The sequence below is a fragment of the Sebastes umbrosus genome, chromosome 4 (assembly GCF_015220745.1).
Source record: "Sebastes umbrosus isolate fSebUmb1 chromosome 4, fSebUmb1.pri, whole genome shotgun sequence".
Classification (NCBI taxonomy): Eukaryota; Metazoa; Chordata; class Actinopteri; order Perciformes; family Sebastidae; genus Sebastes; species Sebastes umbrosus.
This window is the reverse complement of record NC_051272.1, coordinates 10,818,453-10,839,114: the sequence shown is the minus strand read 5'-3', so window position 1 is coordinate 10,839,114 and position 20,662 is coordinate 10,818,453. Positions and strand designations below refer to the sequence as shown.

General features: G+C 39.8%; 2 protein-coding genes across 2 annotated transcripts; both read left to right on the top strand.

Moving 5' to 3' along the window:
• Positions 1-567: 567 nt before the first annotated feature.
• LOC119486312 (nuclear factor 7, ovary-like) lies at positions 568-4,045 on the top strand. The gene is given in 3 exon segments (XM_037766356.1): positions 568-1,070; positions 2,458-2,632; positions 2,635-4,045. Coding segments are annotated over 2 exon segments (1,434 nt in total). The 5' UTR covers positions 568-1,070; positions 2,458-2,466; the 3' UTR covers positions 3,903-4,045.
• Positions 4,046-6,470: 2,425 nt separating this feature from the next.
• On the top strand, positions 6,471-20,222 carry dldh (dihydrolipoamide dehydrogenase). Its single transcript, XM_037766342.1, has 14 exons — positions 6,471-6,628; positions 9,901-9,976; positions 10,458-10,537; positions 11,306-11,374; positions 11,513-11,582; positions 12,577-12,677; positions 12,768-12,911; positions 13,438-13,539; positions 14,436-14,626; positions 14,725-14,895; positions 15,435-15,624; positions 16,237-16,374; positions 17,744-17,833; positions 18,820-20,222. The coding sequence occupies exons 1-14, from the start codon at positions 6,518-6,520 to the stop codon at positions 18,883-18,885; spliced, it is 1,599 nt and encodes a 532-aa protein (XP_037622270.1). The 5' UTR covers positions 6,471-6,517; the 3' UTR covers positions 18,886-20,222.
• The last annotated feature ends 440 nt before the right edge of the window (positions 20,223-20,662 follow it).

The following is a 20,662-nucleotide window of genomic DNA, read 5'->3' as shown; positions in this document are numbered from 1 at the left end:
TATCGTTACGAAAAAAGTAGTATACTTCAAGTTTATGTTATGAAGTATACTTAAGTAAAGTTCAAGTATACTTTATCTAGTAAGTATACTAATATCAATGTACTAATAGTAAACTTGTAAGTGTACTAATTCAATACTTATTGAGACTAAATTGGCCCACTTTTTAGTTTATAAAAGTATACTTTTAAGTTAACTTTTAAGTGTAAGAACAGTAAACTCTGAGTACACAACTAGTTTACATCAAAGTTATATTTTGTACTGCAGCTATATTATGCACTATACTACAAGTTGATAGGTACACTGTTAGTTTAATAGTTATATTCTTGTAGCCCACTTTTTAGTTTCTGAAAGTACACTTTGTATACTTTAACTTATAGTACTTAGACAATGATTTATGTATTATGTTTATTATGTTAAAGAGACCTGCTCCTTTTGCTATTTGACTTGATGTTTTGTGATGATAAAAAAAATTAAAAATGAATTTTTCTCACATGCCTCCACGGTGAACAGAGAATCCTTGATGAATTGAAGTATATTCATATCAAAACATTTGTTTACAAACTCACTCGCTTTAATACTCTATCAAAAAGTAATCACAACTACAAGCCTAGTATACCTTTCTGTCGACCTTTTAAGGCAAGAATACTTAATCATACTTTTCTTAAGTATATATCGATCAAAAGATTAAGTACAAGTATAAGCCAAGTATACTTAAGCATATCTCTGATAAGTACATAAAAAGTAAACTGAAAGTATACTCTCTTATTGTAAGTTGAAAATAAGTATAATAATAGCACACTTGATTAAACCTGTTTTTGGTGAGGCTATGTGGAGGTATTTTCCAAGGAGGCATTAAAACCTCACCTACATAGCTACACTGAGAGGAGGAGCAACACTGAAAGAGGAGAGCTGAAATGTCACATTTCCTGAAATGAAAGTTAAGGTTTGTCTGAGTGACAGCAGAGCTGCAGTCCAGACAAGTCTCTCTGTGTTTCTCTCTACAGAAACATTCAACTGAATCCAGCAGGTTTTTTTTAACAACAACACAGCAGAATCTCTGCCAAACACTGGTGAGTACACTGACCTACAGAGAATAAATTAACTAAATATTTGGTCATAATTGAGTTAAAACCAGAAACCATAACAAAGAAAAAGCAATCATGCTAAAAGCTAACTAGCTTGTCCAAAATAAAAGTCTGATTTTATCTTTTATTGCTCATAAAGGTAGCCTACAAAATTTAAGTTTTTCAACTTCTATAGCTGTTACACACTTTGGTAAACAGCCTTGAACTTTAAACCCTTTACTCTCAACTTCTCTGTTTCTGTAGTTACTGCTCTCTGCCTCTATAAGGCTGCACAGCTGATAATATTTACTGTGTTTCAACAACTGAACTCAAAACCTCAGCTCTACTCAGACAGGAAGTTCCACTCAGGGTATGTTTTTAACTGAGGTCCTTTGGATATTAGTCTATATATAATTTCCTGCAGCAGTAGTTTCCATCTTTTCTCCCGTCCACTGCCCATTTCAACACCCCGTTGCTGCATAGGAAACAAATCAGTATACAAACACAGCCTTCTGCAGCCATGTAAACAAGCAAACAAACTGGATCAACAGAGATAACGTTAATGTTAGATTCTACCCAACCTGAAAAGCCTCGGCACATCTCTCTGTGTGCAGCTGGTTATAAAGGCAGCCAGTTTTTTAGACAGTAAAGTGATTCTGACGACTGATGGTGACCAGAGGCTAATGCCGCGACGCTAACACACGCTAACTGCTATCAGTCATACCCATGGATGTATTAAGAGAACTGGATACAACGTTGGAGGCTCCCGTTCATTCCTATGAGAGTTGCTCAGTGGCGCATGAAGCCAAAATGGCTCGACTGCCGAGTGATAAAGTACCCGGATCATCTGGCGATCTTCCGCATCCATTGGGCCCACAGAGCAGGCGCAGCAGCGTTTCCTTTAACTCCGCCTCCCAGCCCTCACTCCAGCCTCGGTCTGGGTCTCATTCGCATGAACGGAGGAAGGAAAATAACTCTGGATTCAACTATTAGTGCATTTTACAACTTTAAGGACCTAATGATTTGTGTTCATATTGGGAAGTTGATTCACTTCAACAAATAAAATTATCCTCTGAGTTACAGACGTCTTTTTCCCAATGTAAGTCTATGGGAAAAAGTATTTTTGGGCCCAATGGCATCACGTGACGGACTTTGAAGTTGTAGTACCGCTGTTTGGCCACTGTGGAAATTAGCTTCAAATCCTTCGCTCTTCCTGGGGGCTTGATCACACTGGAGGAGCGCAAGGGCCACGCGATCAATGTTTTGGATTTGGACTGCTGTTACTCATTTTAAACGCTGGCTGTCAGTGCTACATATTGCTCCTTGCCCGGTCACAGTTTGATTCAAGAGATATGGACTAACAGTTTTGTTTTTTCACACTTTTTGTTCTCAGAGTGTAGATATGTCTGCTGCCAGCTGTCTGCTGAATGAAGATCAGTTTCTGTGCTCCATCTGTCTGGATGTGTTCACTGATCCAGTCACCATACCATGTGGACACAACTTCTGCAAAACCTGCATCACTAAACACTGGGATATTAATGTCCCGCGTCGGTGTCCCAACTGTCAAAGGTTTTCAACACTGGACCTGAGCTGCAGGTCAATACTTTCATCTCTGAGATGGCTGCTCAGTTCAGAAAGTCATCTCAACAGAAAGCCACCAGCAGCAGTTCAGAGCAACAAGCTGCCAAACCAGGAGAAGTGAAGGCCTGGATGGTCTGCCTGTTGTGTCTGATGTGTGTCTGCATACTCTGGATGATTTTAAACCACAAGACACATGTTGTTGGAAAGAAGGCCGAGCTGGGGAAGACAGAGGCTGAAATTCAGCAGATGATCCAGAAGAGACGTCTGAAGATTCTGGAGATCAAACACTCAGTGGGGCTCAGTAAGGAAGATGCAGACAGAGAGATAGCAGATGGTGTTCAGGTCTTCACCACTCTGAAGGAGACTATTGACAGAAGCCAGGCCGAGCTCATCGACACGATCAAAGAGAAGCAGAGAAAGACAGAGAAACAGGCTGAAGGCTTCATCAAAGAGCTGGAACAGGAGATCTCTAAGCTAAAGAAGAGAAGCACTGAGGTGGAGCAGCTCTCACGCTCTGAAGACAACCTCCATCTCATCCAAAGCTTCACGTCCCTGAACGCTGCTCAACCCACCAAGGACTGGACACAAGTCAACGTCCGTCCACCTTTTTATGAAGGGACTGTGAGGAGAGCTGTAAATCAGCTGGAGGAGATGCTTAAAGAAGAGATAATGTATCTGGTTTTCGCCGAGCATAAGAGGGTCCAGCGGTCTGCAGTGGATCTCACACTTGATCTTGATACAGCCCATACTGGGTTCATCCTGTCTGATGATGGAAAAGAAGTTAAACTTGGTCATGTATGGAAGTATCACCCAGACAGTCCAAAGAGATTTGATTCAGATTTTAATGTCTTAGCAAAGGAGAGTTTCTCTTCAGGAAGGTTTTACTATGAGGTTCAGGTTAAAGGGAATACTGCATGGTCTTTAGGAGTGGTCAGTGAGTCGATCAACAGGAAGGCAAAAATCACAGTTACTCCTCAGAATGGCTACTGGACGATATCTTTGATGTATAACAATAGGTACTACACTGCTGCTGCTGACCCTGCAATCCGTCTCTCTCTGAAGTCTCAGCCTGAGAAGGTGGGGGTGTTTGTGGATTATGAGGAGGGTCTGGTCTCCTTTTATGACGTTGATACTGCAGCTCTTATCTACTCCTTTACTGGCTGCTCCTTCACTGAGAAACTCTACCCACTTTTTAGTCCTAGTCTTAATTATGATGGTGCCGCTCTGATCATCTCTCCTGTCAATCACACTGAGTAGAACAACCGTTTGATTTCACTATTACTATCATTTAATGTAATAAATGTATATTTATTTGTGATGTACGGTTTACACATTGTGACCTCCACCAAGGCCGAAGGCCTAGGAAGGAGGTTATGTTTTCACCGGCATTGGTTTGTTGGTTTGTCCATTTGGAGGATAACTCCAAAAGTCCGCGATGGATTTTAATGAAATTTTTTTTGGAGGGGTGGGGTGTGGCACAATGAACAATCCATTCAATTTTGGTGGCGGGGAGGGGAGCAGGAACGTACATGAAACCTGCCTTGGCGAAGGTCTGTGCTCTCCGAGTGCACTTCTAGTTTTTTACTACAACTCACTGATTTTAACAGCATAAAAATCATATGTACCCCTCCTTTATTGCCGGACATAACCGATGCCCCATCGAACCCAAAACCAATGCAGTAAGTGGGATCCAGCTGCAATGGCTCCAATACTTCCAGGGTCTTTGCTGATATAGCTTTTGTACTCATGTCCCCTGTCTCTAAAAACCCCACAGCCCTTTCCTTCAGCAGCTCTTTGTGTATGTATCGGATACAGAATGCCACAAGCTCTTTTTTTGACAAGTCTTTACATTCGGCTGCCAAAATTACATCGTATGTGTCCATCTCTTCATGCAAATCCTCCTTTATTTTGCAGATAAGTATTGATGCTGCAATTTCCAGTATCTCATTCTGGATGTTTCTAGGCAATTCGTCCAATTGCTTTTTTATTTCTGGGTCATAGTTGGAGATCAGTTGAAATAATTCCAAGAAGTTGCCTTTGTTCGGTGCCTCTTCGTTTTCATGATGCCCACATAAGGGGATGTCTTGTTTTGCACAGAATAAAACGAGGTCTATTACAACTTTAATGTGCTCTCTCTTCCTTTCCACAAACAAGCTGTTGATAGCATCTTTGTTTAGCTGGTTGATAATATTTCCACGTCCTGGTTGATGGCTTTGTCTGTATCCTTTTGTCCTGCCCAGCGCTGTAGCGTGTGCCCTGCTAGCTTCAGGTTTAACACAACATTGGGAAAGATGCTTCTAGTCTTTGAAACCAGTTTTTATAAATCGGCTCTTGGTGGCTGCTTCGGGGAAATGGCGACATGCCTTACAAAACACAGCGTCTCTCAAAGTACTGTACTCTAGCCATGGGAACTTGTCATACCACCTGGCATTAAAACTCCTTGCTTTGCCTGCTATAGTGGTGACTGGGAATGAGCTGAGTTTGGGCTGGGTCGCATTTTGATCAATGGTGGACAAGTCTGATGGGGCTGCGTCCTCAACGCTGGCCCTACGCTTAGCCGAGCCTGAAACAATGAATGAAAATAACGTTACTATAGTAAAATACAATTCATTCATTTTAATTTTTGCGCATTTGCATATATAATTAGCCTAAGATATGGCTGCATATACCTGTACATTGGCATGGAGGGGAGGCGGACGTTGGAGAACTGAGCGCTGCTGGTGGTGGGGAAATGGCTGAATTAACGTTGGCAGAGCTGTCCAACTCGTTACTACTCAAGATCAATGGCTCCTGAACATCTAAATTCTCATCCTCCTGCTCACGACCTCTTTTTGAGATGAACTTTAATAAATTGCTTTGTTTCATTTTCTCTTAAACTAGGATCAGCAGTGATTCATGGAAAGACCTTCGTCTGGTCAGCTAACATTACTGCCAAGCAGCTGAAATATAGAGTGATATTGTGGTTTTAGCTGACATGTGTCGCTTCACTGTTTTGAGCGATGCTCGTTCATGTCTATGTAGAGCGAGCAAGCGCGAGCCCGACGTTGACTTAACGGCCACAGGTGTCGCTGTTAACAAGCATTTATGATTCTTACAAACAGTCTCTTTAAGTTGATCCACAGATTCTATCCAGTGAAACATTTCTTTCAAAAGTTTAAGAGTGACATAGATGTAAATTGTTCCTTCTGCGAATCACATCCTGAAACTTCCTCTCATTTATTCTGGTACTGTTAATATACATGTGAATTGTGGAAAGATGTCAATAATTTTATACTTGTTAACATTTTCTCATATTTTGCACTATACTATAGAAATATTATATTTGATTGCTATGATTACAGTGACAAAGACAGTAGTGCATTTTTTCTTATTAATTTAATTTTAATTCTCACGAAGTTCCACATTCACAAGTGTAAATTTACCAAAAAAAAGCCAAATTTCTTTGTATTTATGAAAGAAATGGATCTATATCTGTCAACAATTTCTTCCTCACAAAACAAAAAAGCAATAAAAACAATGAATGTATGCAATATCTTTAAAGTTTTTAAGTGAAATTATTGTCATACTCTTGCGTCGTCTCTTTTTGTTATTATTTATTTTATTTTTTTATTGTGTTTTTTTTTTATTTATTATTATTTTATGTTGGTTTTGTTTCATTTCTGTTGTCCTTTTATGTTTGACACAGCTCTTTGTTTATGTTTTCGCTATGTTTCTTTTGTATGTTAATGTTTTTAATGTTTTCTGCTGTTACTATGTATATTGTTATTTTGTAAACAAACAAAAAAACAAACAAACAAACAAACAAACAAAACTATCATTGACGTCATGAAGAGGCGACTCTAACAGGCGTGTTTTATGGACTGGTAGTGCGCATGCGCAATGAGAGGAGTCCTTGGCTGCTCGGCCTGCTGGAGGTTACAGATCCGGTGACACACAGACACAACATGCAGAGCTGGACGCAGTTATACCGCTCTCTGGCCACGGTAAGGACGGGGTTTATTCATCTACTAACCAGTATGTGTTGTCTGGAGAGCCTTCTACCTGGTCCCACTAACTGTTGGTCCTCTGGGATGCTGGTATGTCCAGACTTTACGTCCCGAGGCCCGGATAGCTGGTCAGCTAACAGCCGGTGAAACCGCACCGCCAGACTCCACTGGAAAAACACGTGATTTAGACTTGTTGTGGTTATTTCTCTAAGAAATATATCGTTTCATATGTATTTGATTTATTGTATTATTTTTCCAACTTACATGTGTTAAATCGGCATAAGCAGAATGATAAAAAAAATCCATATTTTAATAAAATGACGACTTTTGTTCAATGTTTTCCCAGTGAAGTTAACATAAACACATTAGTGAATGTCAGCTATTTCCTTTACAGATTGTAAACAGTTTCAGATACTTGATATTTGTATGCTCAGGTTAAAGGTTTATTTATGTATCTTAATTAGTAAATTCACTTTATAGTTGACAGTTTTCTCCCTACAAGCCTTGTTAGCATGCTAAGGTAGCTACACTGATATTAGTCACATAAGTGCTGGCTGTTCAGCTAACAGCTGGTGGAACCGTACCGCCAGACTCCACTGGAAAAAACACGTGATTTAGACTTGTTGTGGTTATTTGTCTAAGAAATATGTCACTTGATATATATTTGATATTTTGTCTTATTTTTACAACTTACATGTGTTAAATCGGCACGAGCAGAATGAACAAAAAAATCCATTATTTTAATAAAATGACGACTTTTGTTCAATGTTTTCCCAGTGAAGTTAACATAAACACATTAGTGAATGTTAGCTATTTCCTTTACAGATTGTAAACAGTTTCAGATAGGTGATATTTGTATGCTCAGGTTAAAGGTGTATTCATGTATTTTAATTAGTAAATTGACTTTACAGTTGACAGCTTTCTCCCTACAAGCCTTGTTAGCATGCTAAGGTAGCTACACTCATGTGAGTCACATAAGTGTAGCTTATGTCAGAGGCTCAGCACCTGATGTCTGTGTCGTCTCACAGCTTCTCGAGCAAAATAACACATTATTCCTAATTATATTTCAGTTTTTAGAGGTATATTCATGATTACCGTCTCTAGATCACATATTTAAAGATATAAACATGTTTGGGTGCCAACTATCTAACAGCCTACTTGTCTATTGGATGGATGTGTCCTATCTGAGAGTTAGCAATAATAATAATAATAATAATAATAATGGATTTAATTTATATAGCACTCTTTAAAATACAGAGAAATCTCAAGGTGCTTCACACAAAGGGTAAAACAATCACAATAATATAATAATAATAATAATAATAATAATAATAATCTTTATTTGTATAGCACCTTTCTAAACATAGTTTCAAAGTGTTTACACAGATACAATGAAATACAGACAAAATAAAAACACAAAAAAAGAACAAAACATAAAGACCAAATAATGAGAAAACTATAACCCGTAACCAGTGATATCAAAACAATAAGTTACACCACAAATGCCAAAAGAGGTGCACCAAGCTGTTGCCTTATGGCGTTAAAAAAGCCTTTTATTATAAAAATGGGTTTTTAAAAAAGATTTAAAATTGGTAGTAGAGCTAGCTAACCTGAGGTCCTGAGATAGGCTGCCTGCTTGGGTATTGGATGGATGTGTCCTAGCTGAGATAATGGATTTAATTTATATAGCACACTTTAAAATACAGCCAAATCTCAAGGTGCTTCACACAAAGGGTAAAACAATCACAATGTTAAGACCATTTACACAAGAAAGCTAAGAGGAACAGGTAAGTTTACGATTCACCTATCTCCTGATTCGATGCTATCACGATACTAGTATTGTGTCTCAATATTATGATTTATTGTGATTTTTATTAACCTTTTTAAAACTAGACCACGGGACAAAGTTGAATCATACACTTCTAGGGACTTTTACTTTGGAAATTATCTAAATGAATACAGTAATAATTTTAGATTTTCAGCATGTATGTAGTCAGAGACGTTCTGAAGTCAAATATAGCGAAATCTCAAGGTGCTTCACACAAAGGGTTAAACAATCACAATGTTAAGACAATTTACACAAGAAACGTGCAATTAAAAGCGTCGCAATAGGACGAATACAATTATAAACAAATTATTTCCTGACATAAGTTAAAAGCAACAAAAAAAATCATAGTAATTATGAAACCCTAGGGGAAAGCTAAGAGGAACAGGTGAGTTCTAAGATTAGGTTTTAAAACAGCAATTGTGGATAAATGTAGATATAGCAGTTATTATATCTACAGAGCTAAACAAAGCAAAACATTGAACCTCAAACCTGCTCCAGTTACTGTGACCCCTCCAAATAAATGTATTCTGTATGTGCAAAACTAAAGAAAATAATGTGAAAATACACATTTGCTTCCTTGTTTCCTTCATATAGAGTAAATCTGACTTTAGCTCCATCCTGACTACAGAATATCTTGAATAAATATATTATTTTTATAATGCTTTTGGCATGCTTTTGGCATTTTTTTTTTGCTTTTGGCATGTGTGTATTTTGAATTTGCACCTTACTGTTTACTGTATTTATGACACTTAACCGTTCACCTGTTTACATTTCTGGCTTTGTGTACATTTGATTTTTGCACCTTTTTATTAATAATATTAAAGGTTTATATTGTGTTTATTTGCACTCTTCACCACTTTGTACTGCACAACAATTTCCCTCTGGATGAATAAAGTTTTATCTTACATCAGATTTTTACCTCCATAATTTAATAACTGTGATGCTGACAGTGTTATGGCAGACTTTGCATCTCCCCAAAAACCTTTTTTCAATGTGGTTTTTACACACTTTAATGGTTGAACAAGGAAATTATATTGAAGGAAATGCACAAAACAATTAACAAGCAGGTTATTGTCAAGTCTGAGAGTTCCCCTGGAAAATAGTTTAAATGAATACTTGTGGTTTGTGGAAATCAGATCAGGAACAAAGACCTATTGTTTATTAGAAGTGGAACTGGTTTGATTACTTTTTCTTTCTTACTTTTAGTCTCTGAAATTGTTCGAATTACTCTTAAAATGTTGTTTTAAACATTTAGCAAGCCACTAATAGATAAAACATTCAGTGTTTTCTAAAAGACAAATGGTTGCATTGTATTTGGAGAAACATGTTTTCACACGCTGCATGGATTTAGTCCAGTTTTACGTTTTGGATCGTGACCCTGTATTGGATCATTTTGTGTTTGACTGTCTTGTTAAGGTTTTTCTTTTTTCTTTTCTCATAGCGGAGCCACCACCTTCCCTGCAAACTGCACGGAGCTGCAGCGCTGTCCGTCAGAACCTACGCTGACAAAGCAGCAAGTAAGATAACTTGTTAACCTTATCATCTTGTCTTTATTAATTAATGGCATGTTCTCTAATGAACTTTAGCCAGACGTGCGATGGTTGTGTGTTTCCACATATAGCAGACGTTGGACTTCATGTTAGAGCTGCTCATTAAAACAGATGGACAGAATGATCCCAGTCACTTCCACACAGTGAGGCGTACAGCTTATTAATTAAACACCGGTATCGGATCGGTACTCGGTATCGGCCTGAAAAAGTTGGATCGGTGTATCTCAAATAAGAAAACGTAATGTAAAGTAGGGTTGCAAACATCGATGAATATTCAAGATGTAAACTTTCCCGGGGAATTAACAGAAATTTATGGGAATTAACGGGGAATAAAATGAATACATCACGGATACATCATGGATGTACACTGGATATAAATGGATATGTGTCTGTCTTCGAGCTGCTGTTATGAACCCGTGATAAAAGTCGCTGTGTCTCCTCTGTGTAGTCGATGCAGACGTCACAGTGGTGGGCTCCGGGCCAGGCGGCTACGTCGCCGCCATCAAAGCCGCGCAGCTCGGTTTCAAGGTAAGCGTCCCGCCCTCCAACAGAAACAGAATAAGATGATGGATGTCAGCACATTGATGTAGAAATCCTATAAATCAGATACTGTGAAATGTCTTTGTGTTTGCTTGACAATTGTCAAATGTGCTTCGTGGTCGTTGGAAACTAATTTATTAAATAAATTATGTCGTTATAAACTGTGAACTCACTAGCATTTGTATATTTGATCCTGGATGTACTTCAGATAAAGTCTGCAGACTGCAGGATGTATAATTGTGCACACTCACCGAGCTGAAACAACAATTACAGCAGAAGTTTGATATTTGTTTCTGAGTTGAACTAATTATTTTCCATCTTAAACCGTGTGCGTCCTTTTGTGCAATAAATTTTAATTTATTTTAATTTATTTATTATTTATATTTTTTTGAACTGTTGTTTTTGTCATGAATCCTTTCACACAGAACTCAAATATTATGTGGCGAAAAAGTGCCATCGTTTTTCTTCTGCGAACAATTTTTCTGAGTTTTCACTCTGTGAATAAAAGCATCAACCAATCACGTTGTGCGGAATGGACATTTTCAATACGTACACTATAGTGTACAACAACACGGAGGCTCCGTAGTCAGCCCTCAGTGTGTAAAGGTCTTTAACATGGGCAGTTTGACATCTGGTGTTAATCTATTCCTTTTATTCACAATTTATTTATTTCATTTATAGTGAATACTGCAGGTTTCCTTTTGAAGGGAAGAAAAACATACAAATGTTGACATCTCTGCTGTTTTCCTTTGATAGACGGTGTGCGTTGAGAAAAATATCACGCTGGGTGGGACCTGTCTGAACGTCGGCTGCATCCCCTCCAAGGTAATAAACTGGTTTTCTTCCTGATCATAATGCTCCACCTGTGGTTTGAGCTGCATGTCTGCAGTCTGTATGGTTAAACAACAGCAGACGAAGAAGTCTATATAAAAGCATAAAAACAACTTTGTTTTGTGTCTGCAGGCTCTGCTGAACAACTCCTACTTGTACCACTTGGCTCACGGCAAGGACTTTGAAAGCAGAGGCATCGAAAGTAAGAAACCTCGTCACTGACTGGACTTTAAATGGATGTTTTGTGCAGCTCAGTGGGTCCGTTCAATCACTGACGAGCCTTTCAGGTTGACAACATCAACATCCATCTATAATGTCTTGTTTTGTCTGACCAAAGTCCAAAACCCAAAGATACTCAGTTTATAATGTAATATGACATTTGAGTGGCTGGAGCCAGAGAATAGTTGGCGGTTTTGTTTGATGAATGATCTAAAATAATTAACTGATTATCAATATAGTAATATTATATTATTATATTAATAAACTATTTTTTTTCTGCTGTTATAATCATTGTAGGGTTTAATCATAATTAATTCAGTATTATTAAGTGAAAGTATCTTGACGATATGATCATCATCATTTATTGTTTTTACAAAACTGTAGTTTGATCTTATTAACAAACATTAAAATTAGTTTAATAGTGGAAAATTGTTAATTGTGTTAAACACACATTTGATAATCTAATTTGTTACCTCTTAAATTTTGCCTACATTTATGCCAAAGTACCTTTTATAGTTAAAAAAGTGTAAAGTGATTATTAGCCAATAACCATTATGCACAAACACACCGAACATGGCTTATTATTTTAGCTTTTAAATTAAAAGATTCATTTACTTTAAAGTATTTACTAGGTCCATTATTTAACTGTTTTTTTCAGGTTTTTATATCATTCTGTATCTTCACAGTGGTATTCTGTAAGTATTCAAATACCAATATTCACATTTTTGGTCAAATTATGTTTGTTTTAGCGTCAAATCGTTAGTCCTTCTAAAACCTTTTCCCATGTGACCTGACGTAGGTTTCTGCGTGATGACGCTGCTACATGTATAGTGTGTATATATATATATACATCCTGATAGTCGGTGTATTAATACAGTAACTTAGATGGCGGTCGGCGGCATTAGTAACTAATTTATTGATAATTATTGATTAATAGTTCAGCAGGATAAAAGTGCTGATTGAAGTTTGTCTCTCAGTTTCAGGCCTCTCGTTGAACCTGGAGAAGATGATGGCTCAGAAGAGCGGAGCGGTCAAAGCGCTGACCGGAGGAATCGCACATCTTTTCAAACAGAACAAAGTCAGGCCTCCTTCTTTCTCTCTCTCTCTCTCTTTGATTTTAATGGTTGCTCACTCACATCTTATTAATACTGATCTACTCTCCCCTCAGGTGACCCATGTCAACGGTTACGGGAGGGTGACCGGTAAGAACCAGGTGACGGCCGTAGCAGCAGACGGCAGCGAGCAGGTCATCAATACCAAAAACATTCTCATCGCCACCGGCTCTGAGGTCACGCCCTTCCCCGGGATCCAGGTACGGCTCGGTCTCGATCCTTACCAGCTGTTTGAATTTCAATCAATGATCTAAAGTGGTCATTGTAAAAATATTAATATTCCAACAAACAGGAAAAGGATTAAATATCAAATTAGAAGTGGTGGGTACTGGGAAACATTTTGCCAGATCTCGCTAGAGAAACAAGCAACCAAGTCTATAGAAACAAGCCCAAAACAAACAACCTTACCTACCTACCACAATATCAGAGAGATAGGAGGTCACTTGGTCACATATTGATCATTTATGATTTCATGCATTTCATTGCATTTTTGCATCCATTTTTAGCTTGTAGCTTTACATTTTTCTTGTTATAAACTTAAATAATTTGAACATTTTATTTAATTTTTGTATTTCGTTTCATTTTTTGCAAAGAACTATTTTTTTTTCCTGCAGCTGCACCACGATCCCGCTCTTTTAGAAATAATAACATATATTCTCCACTATTATTATGTTCCATCAGTGCCAGAAACGCATGTTTAAACCTGTTTTTCTCTTTTCCTTATAGATTGATGAGGACACCGTGGTGTCGTCAACAGGAGCTCTATCCCTGAACAAAGTTCCAGAGGAGATGATTGTGATCGGAGCCGGAGTCATCGGAGTCGAGCTGGTCAGCATCTATTCAGTCTGGTTCAGTGTTGCCACTGTCACAGTGTAGTCCAATCAGAGCCTAGAACCCGCCCCAAAGTAGCCCGCTTTTTTTAACCATGGCTACAATAATGAAAAATAAAAGTATCTTAGAGACTCATAGGAACAGACGTAAACTTTTACTCTAAACTGAAATGACAGTTTCTTTCATCTTTTTATCCAAGGTGCTTTGGAGGTTGCGCTCCTGTTGCACATGCCGTTACTAGGCAACCAAAACGGGCGTGCTGCGATGACGATGAAGTTGCGGTAATTTAGCAGGAAGCCTCACTGACTAAACTAAACACAGTCAAATCAAAGAAATCGATTTTCAGCAACATAAATCCCTCACATACTGCTCCATTTCTCTGTGTCAGTCTGGCTGACCGGATGTTGTGGCGTCCTCGGACAGAAAGATTGAAGCCAGTAAATATACTCCGTGAGACAGATCATAAAGCTCTGGGTAGTCCTGCACTAAAATGATTAACTTCTCCTCCATATTTACCGTAGAATGATATTTACGGAAGAAAGAAAAGATATCTTCCGGCTGTGATTGGTTATTCCTCGTCACATGACATACGATGCACGTTGCTGCGTTCCCAAAGTTGAACAATTTGTATCTTGGGGCGCTTGAAAAATAGGCGCTTGGGAACGCTCGTGTCACTCTTGCGTTTGAGAGCTTCTTCCGTGCGTCTACATTAACAACAATGTATTTTAGGGTGCAAAAAACTTGTCATGTGAACAGCCCCTTATTGGGAGTATAGCTGAACTTCTCATTGGTGGAAAACCGTCCAAATGGTGCAAAGAGTATCCCAAATTATCACTCAAAAAGTAGCCCATGCTGGCAACGCTGGTCTGTAAGTTTGTTCTCCCGTCCTGCAGGGGTCAGTTTGGCAGCGTCTGGGCTCTAAAGTCACAGCGGTGGAGTTCCTGGGTCATGTGGGCGGCATGGGCATTGACATGGAGATGTCCAAGACCTTCCAGCGCATCCTGCAGAAGCAGGGACTCAAGTTCAAGCTCGGCACCAAAGTCATGGGCGCCACCAAGAGGCCCGACGGCAAGATCGATGTGGCGTGAGTAACACACCGCTGAGTCTTCACATCCAGTCTGGATTTATTTTAAAATACAGCAGCCATCTGTAAGCCTGCATGTTGACGTGTTTGTGTTTCAGGGTGGAGGCGGCGGCCGGAGGGAAGAACGAGACCCTGACGTGCGACGTGCTGCTGGTCTGTATCGGCAGACGACCTTTCACCCAGAACCTGGGTCTAGATTCTGTCGGCATTGAGCTGGACAACCGGGGCCGCATCCCCGTCAACAACCGCTTCCAGACCAAAGTACCCAGGTACCACCGAGCTCACGCTGTCTGATGTCACGCTGTCTGTCTGAACTAACTGTCATCTGTGAGAGACGGAGTGATAAGACAACCCTTTTACAGCTTATTGATTATCTAAAACGGAGCATCCTCATGCTTTTACATTGAAAAAATATTTTGGGGTCTGATAAACAGTTAATTCATCTAAACTTGTTTCATCTAAACTGGGTTGAAAAACAGGGCAATCTGGTTGCTATGGTGATGAATTACGTCAGACTATTATTAACCACGCCCCCATTCTCTGTTTGAGAAAGAACTTTAACCAAAAACAGGAAGTAACACTAGCTGAAGGGGGGTTTAATGGGTTCTTCCTTTGTCCATGCTACACCCTTCTGTCAAGTTTCACAAGAATAAAATGGGGCCAGTAGTTTTTCCGTTATCCTGCTGACAAATAAACAAACCAACCAGAAAACATAACCTCCATGGCGGATGTAATAATTAATAATGAGCGGAATAGAAGCTGCTGAAGTGTGACAAACTCCTGAAACTTTGGGTCCTCCCCTCCTCAGCATTCATGCGATCGGTGACGTGGTCGCTGGGCCGATGTTGGCCCACAAGGCCGAGGACGAGGGCATCATCTGCGTGGAGGGCATGGCCGGCGGCGCCGTGCACATCGACTACAACTGTGTTCCCTCCGTCATCTACACACACCCCGAGGTGGCCTGGGTGGGCAAGACAGAGGAGCAGCTCAAAGAGGAGGTGAGAGTCGGGGGATTGATGATGAAGAGAAGGGTGGTGGTGATTCATTTAGATATATATGGAAAACGTGCACATTGTAGAAGCAGCCAGAGGAGGAGAATAATACAGCTACCTGCAAATGAGATAAAACCAATGTGTAAATTGCAGGAGGCGTCTCCAAACAACACTGTACACAACATGTCCAATTTTAATTAATTTAAACCTGCAATGACTGATTGTTATTGGCCACTTGGGGCCAGCAGAAATAAGCATAAATTCTCTGCAGCTTCATCACGAGCAGAATTGGACAATATTTAAAGCTGTTAGGATAAGTTAGTAAAGCTTTATTTAAATAGCACCTTTGAAAACACACCGTTACAAAATGCTTCACACACAAATAAAACATCGAACAATGATAGAAACCAAAGAATAATTATAATATGAAGGGTTACGAAACGATGACAGACAGTCCACACTAAAACAGACAAAAACACGTGGATGAGGCCTATAATAACTGATAAATGAATCTTTGTGTGGTTTTTCGGTGCCGAGAGTCCAGCAGTGTTTTTACAGTCCTCTCCTCCTCTTCCTCCTCTTCCTCCTCTTCCTCCTCCTCCTCCTCCTCCTCCTCAGGGCATCCCGTACAAAGTCGGCAAGTTCCCCTTCGCAGCCAACAGCCGAGCCAAGACCAACGCCGACACTGACGGCATGGTGAAGATCCTGAGCCACAAGGAGACGGACAGGATGCTCGGAGCTCACATCGTCGGAACTGTAAGAGCTTTCACCCCAAACATCACTCACATGACCAACTGTGAATATAATGTAATCACTAACAGGAGGACCAGCTGTCATCTCAAGTTAAACTCCATGTAGTAATGATGATGAAGGTGCAACAAGAGTGAGACCATGAAGCAGTCTAAATCAGTCAAAGTGAAATCACCTGTGTGTGATTCCTTGAAAACCATCAACCAGCCAAATAAGCAGCAGGAAAAGCACAGGTGGAGCTACTAACATTAACGACGGTTTCGTCCCGTGTAGAGTTTTTACAGAAGTCTCGGCAACGGGCCACAACATGTTATAAAACTGAAAAGCATCTCTTATGATGTGAAAATGAAAATACTAAATGTACAGAATAATAATAAATAGATACAAATAGATAAATATGCATTAGGTTTCACTCCAAATCAGGGTTGTGCGGCGTTGTGGGAGTGTCACTTAAATGGCCCATTTTACGCCAAGCATCTGCACGGCCATTTACGTCTTTGTTTCCTCACGACTGGGTTGTGTAGCTCTGGATCGCCGGTTACGTGATTGACCACCACAGTGTGACGTCGGGTTGCCTAAACGCACTACCCACATTCAAATGAATGGGAGGACTGTATTTCGTCGCAACACCTGATTTGGTGTGAATGCAGCCTTAAACACAACTCTCTCTCTCTCTCTCTCTCTCTCTCTCTCTCCCCCCTCCCTCTCTCTCTCCGTTACTGTTGACCGGGAACCTGCAGGCGGGTTTTCCAGCTCCGTGCTAAACTCAGCACATGTTGCTAACAGCGTGGAGCTAAGTTTCAGAGCAGAACTCATGCTTGTGAACACTGAGGCAGCATGCACAATATCAAACCCTAGAACTTGCCACCTAAATGGAACAGAGCCTTCATTAATGCTATGAATTAAAACACCTGTTTTCCTGCTTTGACGTGTCAAAATGTGCAACATATATAACGCTCATTACACACCTGGAAACAAATCAGAAAGACGACGTTATTGGTTGTTAATGTAAGAATGTTTAGCGTCCTAACATGCTCACAGCTAGCACAGCAACATGCTGACATTTAGCGGGTTGGTGTAACATTAAATGAACACAGTTAGCTAACAGGCTAAATTAGTACTGCGTTTGCCCTGCTAGCATGTTACTATAATGTGCAAACTGGTAGCATGTTAGCAATATAATCACTATAACTTGATTTAGCTTTTCTGGCAATCATTTTAATATCTTCTGACATGTTTCACTGTTGATAGAAGTGTTGGGCTGACCTATAAACACCACTGGAGACGCACTGCTATGAAATGTGTTCTTCAAAATAAAATGTGTTCTTGAGAAGAGAGATTCAGACGGTTCCATTAACATGTTGTTTCCCTGCAGGGGGCAGGAGAGATGATCAATGAAGCTGCTTTGGCCATGGAGTACGGCGCTTCCTGTGAGGACATCGCCAGAGTCTGCCACGCCCATCCTGTATGTCCCACTGCAACACACACACACACACACACACACACACACACACACACACACACACACACACACTTACATAGAAAGAAATGATACACACTGACACAGAGCGTAGAAGAGGCTCTTAAAGCTAGGGTTGGTAATCTTCTTCAAAAGCTTTTTTTGTTATATTTGTTGAAATTCTCATTACATCTCGACAGACATAAGAAGTTAATCCGGTATCTGCGGCTCTCGCAGGACTGTAATAAGTAGGGGAGCGGCACATAAAGGCTCATAATCTGCTGAAAAGTGGTAAATCAAGACTGGGTCCAAACCGAGTAAACATCTGGACCGTGTTCGGTCAGTCTGTGAATTTGTGGCTAAATTGTTCCACTAATAGTCGTTGGTCATGTCTGTAATGTTAAATCCAGCAGTACATGTCCACCAGGTCCGGGGAGGACACTAGAGGACGCGCTGCTCCACTCAACTGGCTGTTCAAGCGGTGACGTGCCCTCTCGTTGAATGCACCTGATTGGTCCCTGTTTTTTTGCTCGCTGCTCGTAAACCTTCTGTTATTCCGTCCAAACAATCCACCAAAATCTACTTCTGAAAACATTTTAAGAGAGAGGCGATGCTATTGCTGAATCTGGTTTCATTTTAGAACTAGATCGCCTAGTTTCACAGCCTGGTTTCGTGAGCCGGACGCGTCGCGCCGGACGGGCTCATTTGCATAAAGGATTGTTCCCCGCCTTTTCATGTTGAAAGAGCAACGGCCAATGAGGAAACTCCAACACTCGGCCGACCAATCGTGTGACTTCATCCCTCAGACTTTTGCGTTTGTAGGGCTGGCCCTCTGCGATCCAGACAAAAATTTAAATATTAACAGTTAAAACACAACCAGACTGAAATTAAATCTCAAACTCTTCCGTTGCTTCATCCTTTCCTTTCCTCTCTTCATCCACCTTCTGTCCATCCTCCTCCTCCTCCTCCTACTCCTCCTCCTCCTCCTGCAGACGGTGTCGGAGGCCTTCAGAGAAGCAAACCTGGCCGCCTCCTTCGGCAAAGCCATCAACTTCTGATCCCCTGCTGCCGCCGCTGTCGCAGTCGCACCTTCAGTGTAAATAACAAGAGGAGGAAACAGGAAGCTGTGTGTGTGTGTCTGCGTCCAAACCTTCATCCAACCCACCGGCATCCAACTGTACCACATTTAGCTCTGATGTTATTTAAATGTTCTCAATAAAACGATAAAGGAGGGGTTAAACACTGACTGCAGATCAGTCTTCTTGCTTTCCAAACATACATAGTTTAAAAGAATATTATTCACTCATTTACAGCACATAGAGATCTAAATATTATTTTTGGCTGGGTGGCTGCGCTTTCTCTTGTAAAGGAAGAAGTTTTTGTTTCTCTGTTTTTTACAGAATCTAACACCACAAATCGGATGTGTGACCTGAGCAGGAAACTGTACGTTTTAAAGGTTAAATCCACTCTTAAAGTTACAATCAGTGGTATCACAGCAGGTGTTTTAACCCTGGATTATCAATAAATTTAGTATGAAAATCAGAAATATATAGAAGACTTTTTTGAGAAATTGTCGACTAAATTTAGTAATTTGCATAATGTCTTCCCCCAAATCAATATTTCTCATTAACCTGTATTTAACAAATGGTAGCATAAAAAGTTGCAGACAAAACAATATAAAATCATAAACGATCATTTGTACTTTGAAATGTTTTTTAAGGTTCACTTCCTAGCTTTTTTCCAAAACCTTCAAACACGTCATGACAACTGAGCACAATCCATTCACTGAGATGTGGTTGAAAGCTCCTGGAAGAAGCTAGTAAGTCCACCTTGAGTTAACATTATATCTGGTATGATTTCAAGCCTGAAGATTAAAATCAAAGTATAAAAGAGTGTGGATGACAAACGGAGGGAAGGTGATAATTTGAGGGAGTAAAGTAATTTAAACAACTTTAAATTTCCCTGTGGAGTTTTAAACCTCCTCATGGAGCTGTGGGTCCATGTTTTCTTTATCTCGTGCTGATCTACAGGTGGCCGTTACACGCCAAGATATGCAGCAATGCACCAAAAAAGGCAGGGAAGAAGCTAGTAAACAATGCAGGATTTGAAATACTTTAAATCTGCACAAAGGACATGCACTCCAGTGTTTTGGTGATAACACTAAACGTAAACATTTGTTTACTACAAAACTCCATGGTGCACCTTTAAGTTCAACACCTGCTGTGACATTACTGATCTATGCAGAACTACAGTGTTGTTTTACCCGTTAAAACACCAGTATAGATCCAGTGTAGTTGGTAGTTTCCTGCTCTGGTTGCTTCGCTGTGATTGGCTCTGGCCTGCTCTCGCTCATCTCACCATTTAAACCAATAAATCCAGTACCAGTTGAATAAGACCACAGTGTGTAACTTTTCTTTTACCGAGACTTGTTTACAATAACTCTTGTGAGATATTTTACCCAAGTAAAAGTAGTAATACCACAATATAAATATAGTCCATTACAAGTAAAAGTGCTGCATTCAAAATCGTATTCAAGTAGGCTACATAAGTATTTGTATCAAAATGTACTTTAGAGTATCAAAACTAAAAGTACTCCTTATTGAAAATTACCCAACTCCCAGTGTTATGTTATACAGTATGTATGTATGTGAATACAGTATATATATTAGGGCTGTCAATCAATTAAAATATTTAATCGCGATTAATGGAACGTTTTTTTATCTGTTCAAAATGTACCTTAAAGGGAGATTTGTCAAGTATTTAATACTCTTATCAACATGGGAGTAAGCAAATATGCTGCTTTATGCAAATGTATGTATATATTTATTATTGTAA

Bases quoted from the DNA above. Each gene is read 5' to 3' on its own strand.
- dldh (XM_037766342.1), top strand. From the start codon at position 6,518: ATGCGCAATGAGAGGAGTCCTTGGCTGCTCGGCCTGCTGGAGGTTACA. The intron at 14,627-14,724 runs GTGAGTAACACA...TTTGTGTTTCAG, and splicing joins GACGGCAAGATCGATGTGGC to GGTGGAGGCGGCGGCCGGAG. The intron at 16,375-17,743 runs GTAAGAGCTTTC...GTTTCCCTGCAG, and splicing joins GAGCTCACATCGTCGGAACT to GGGGCAGGAGAGATGATCAA.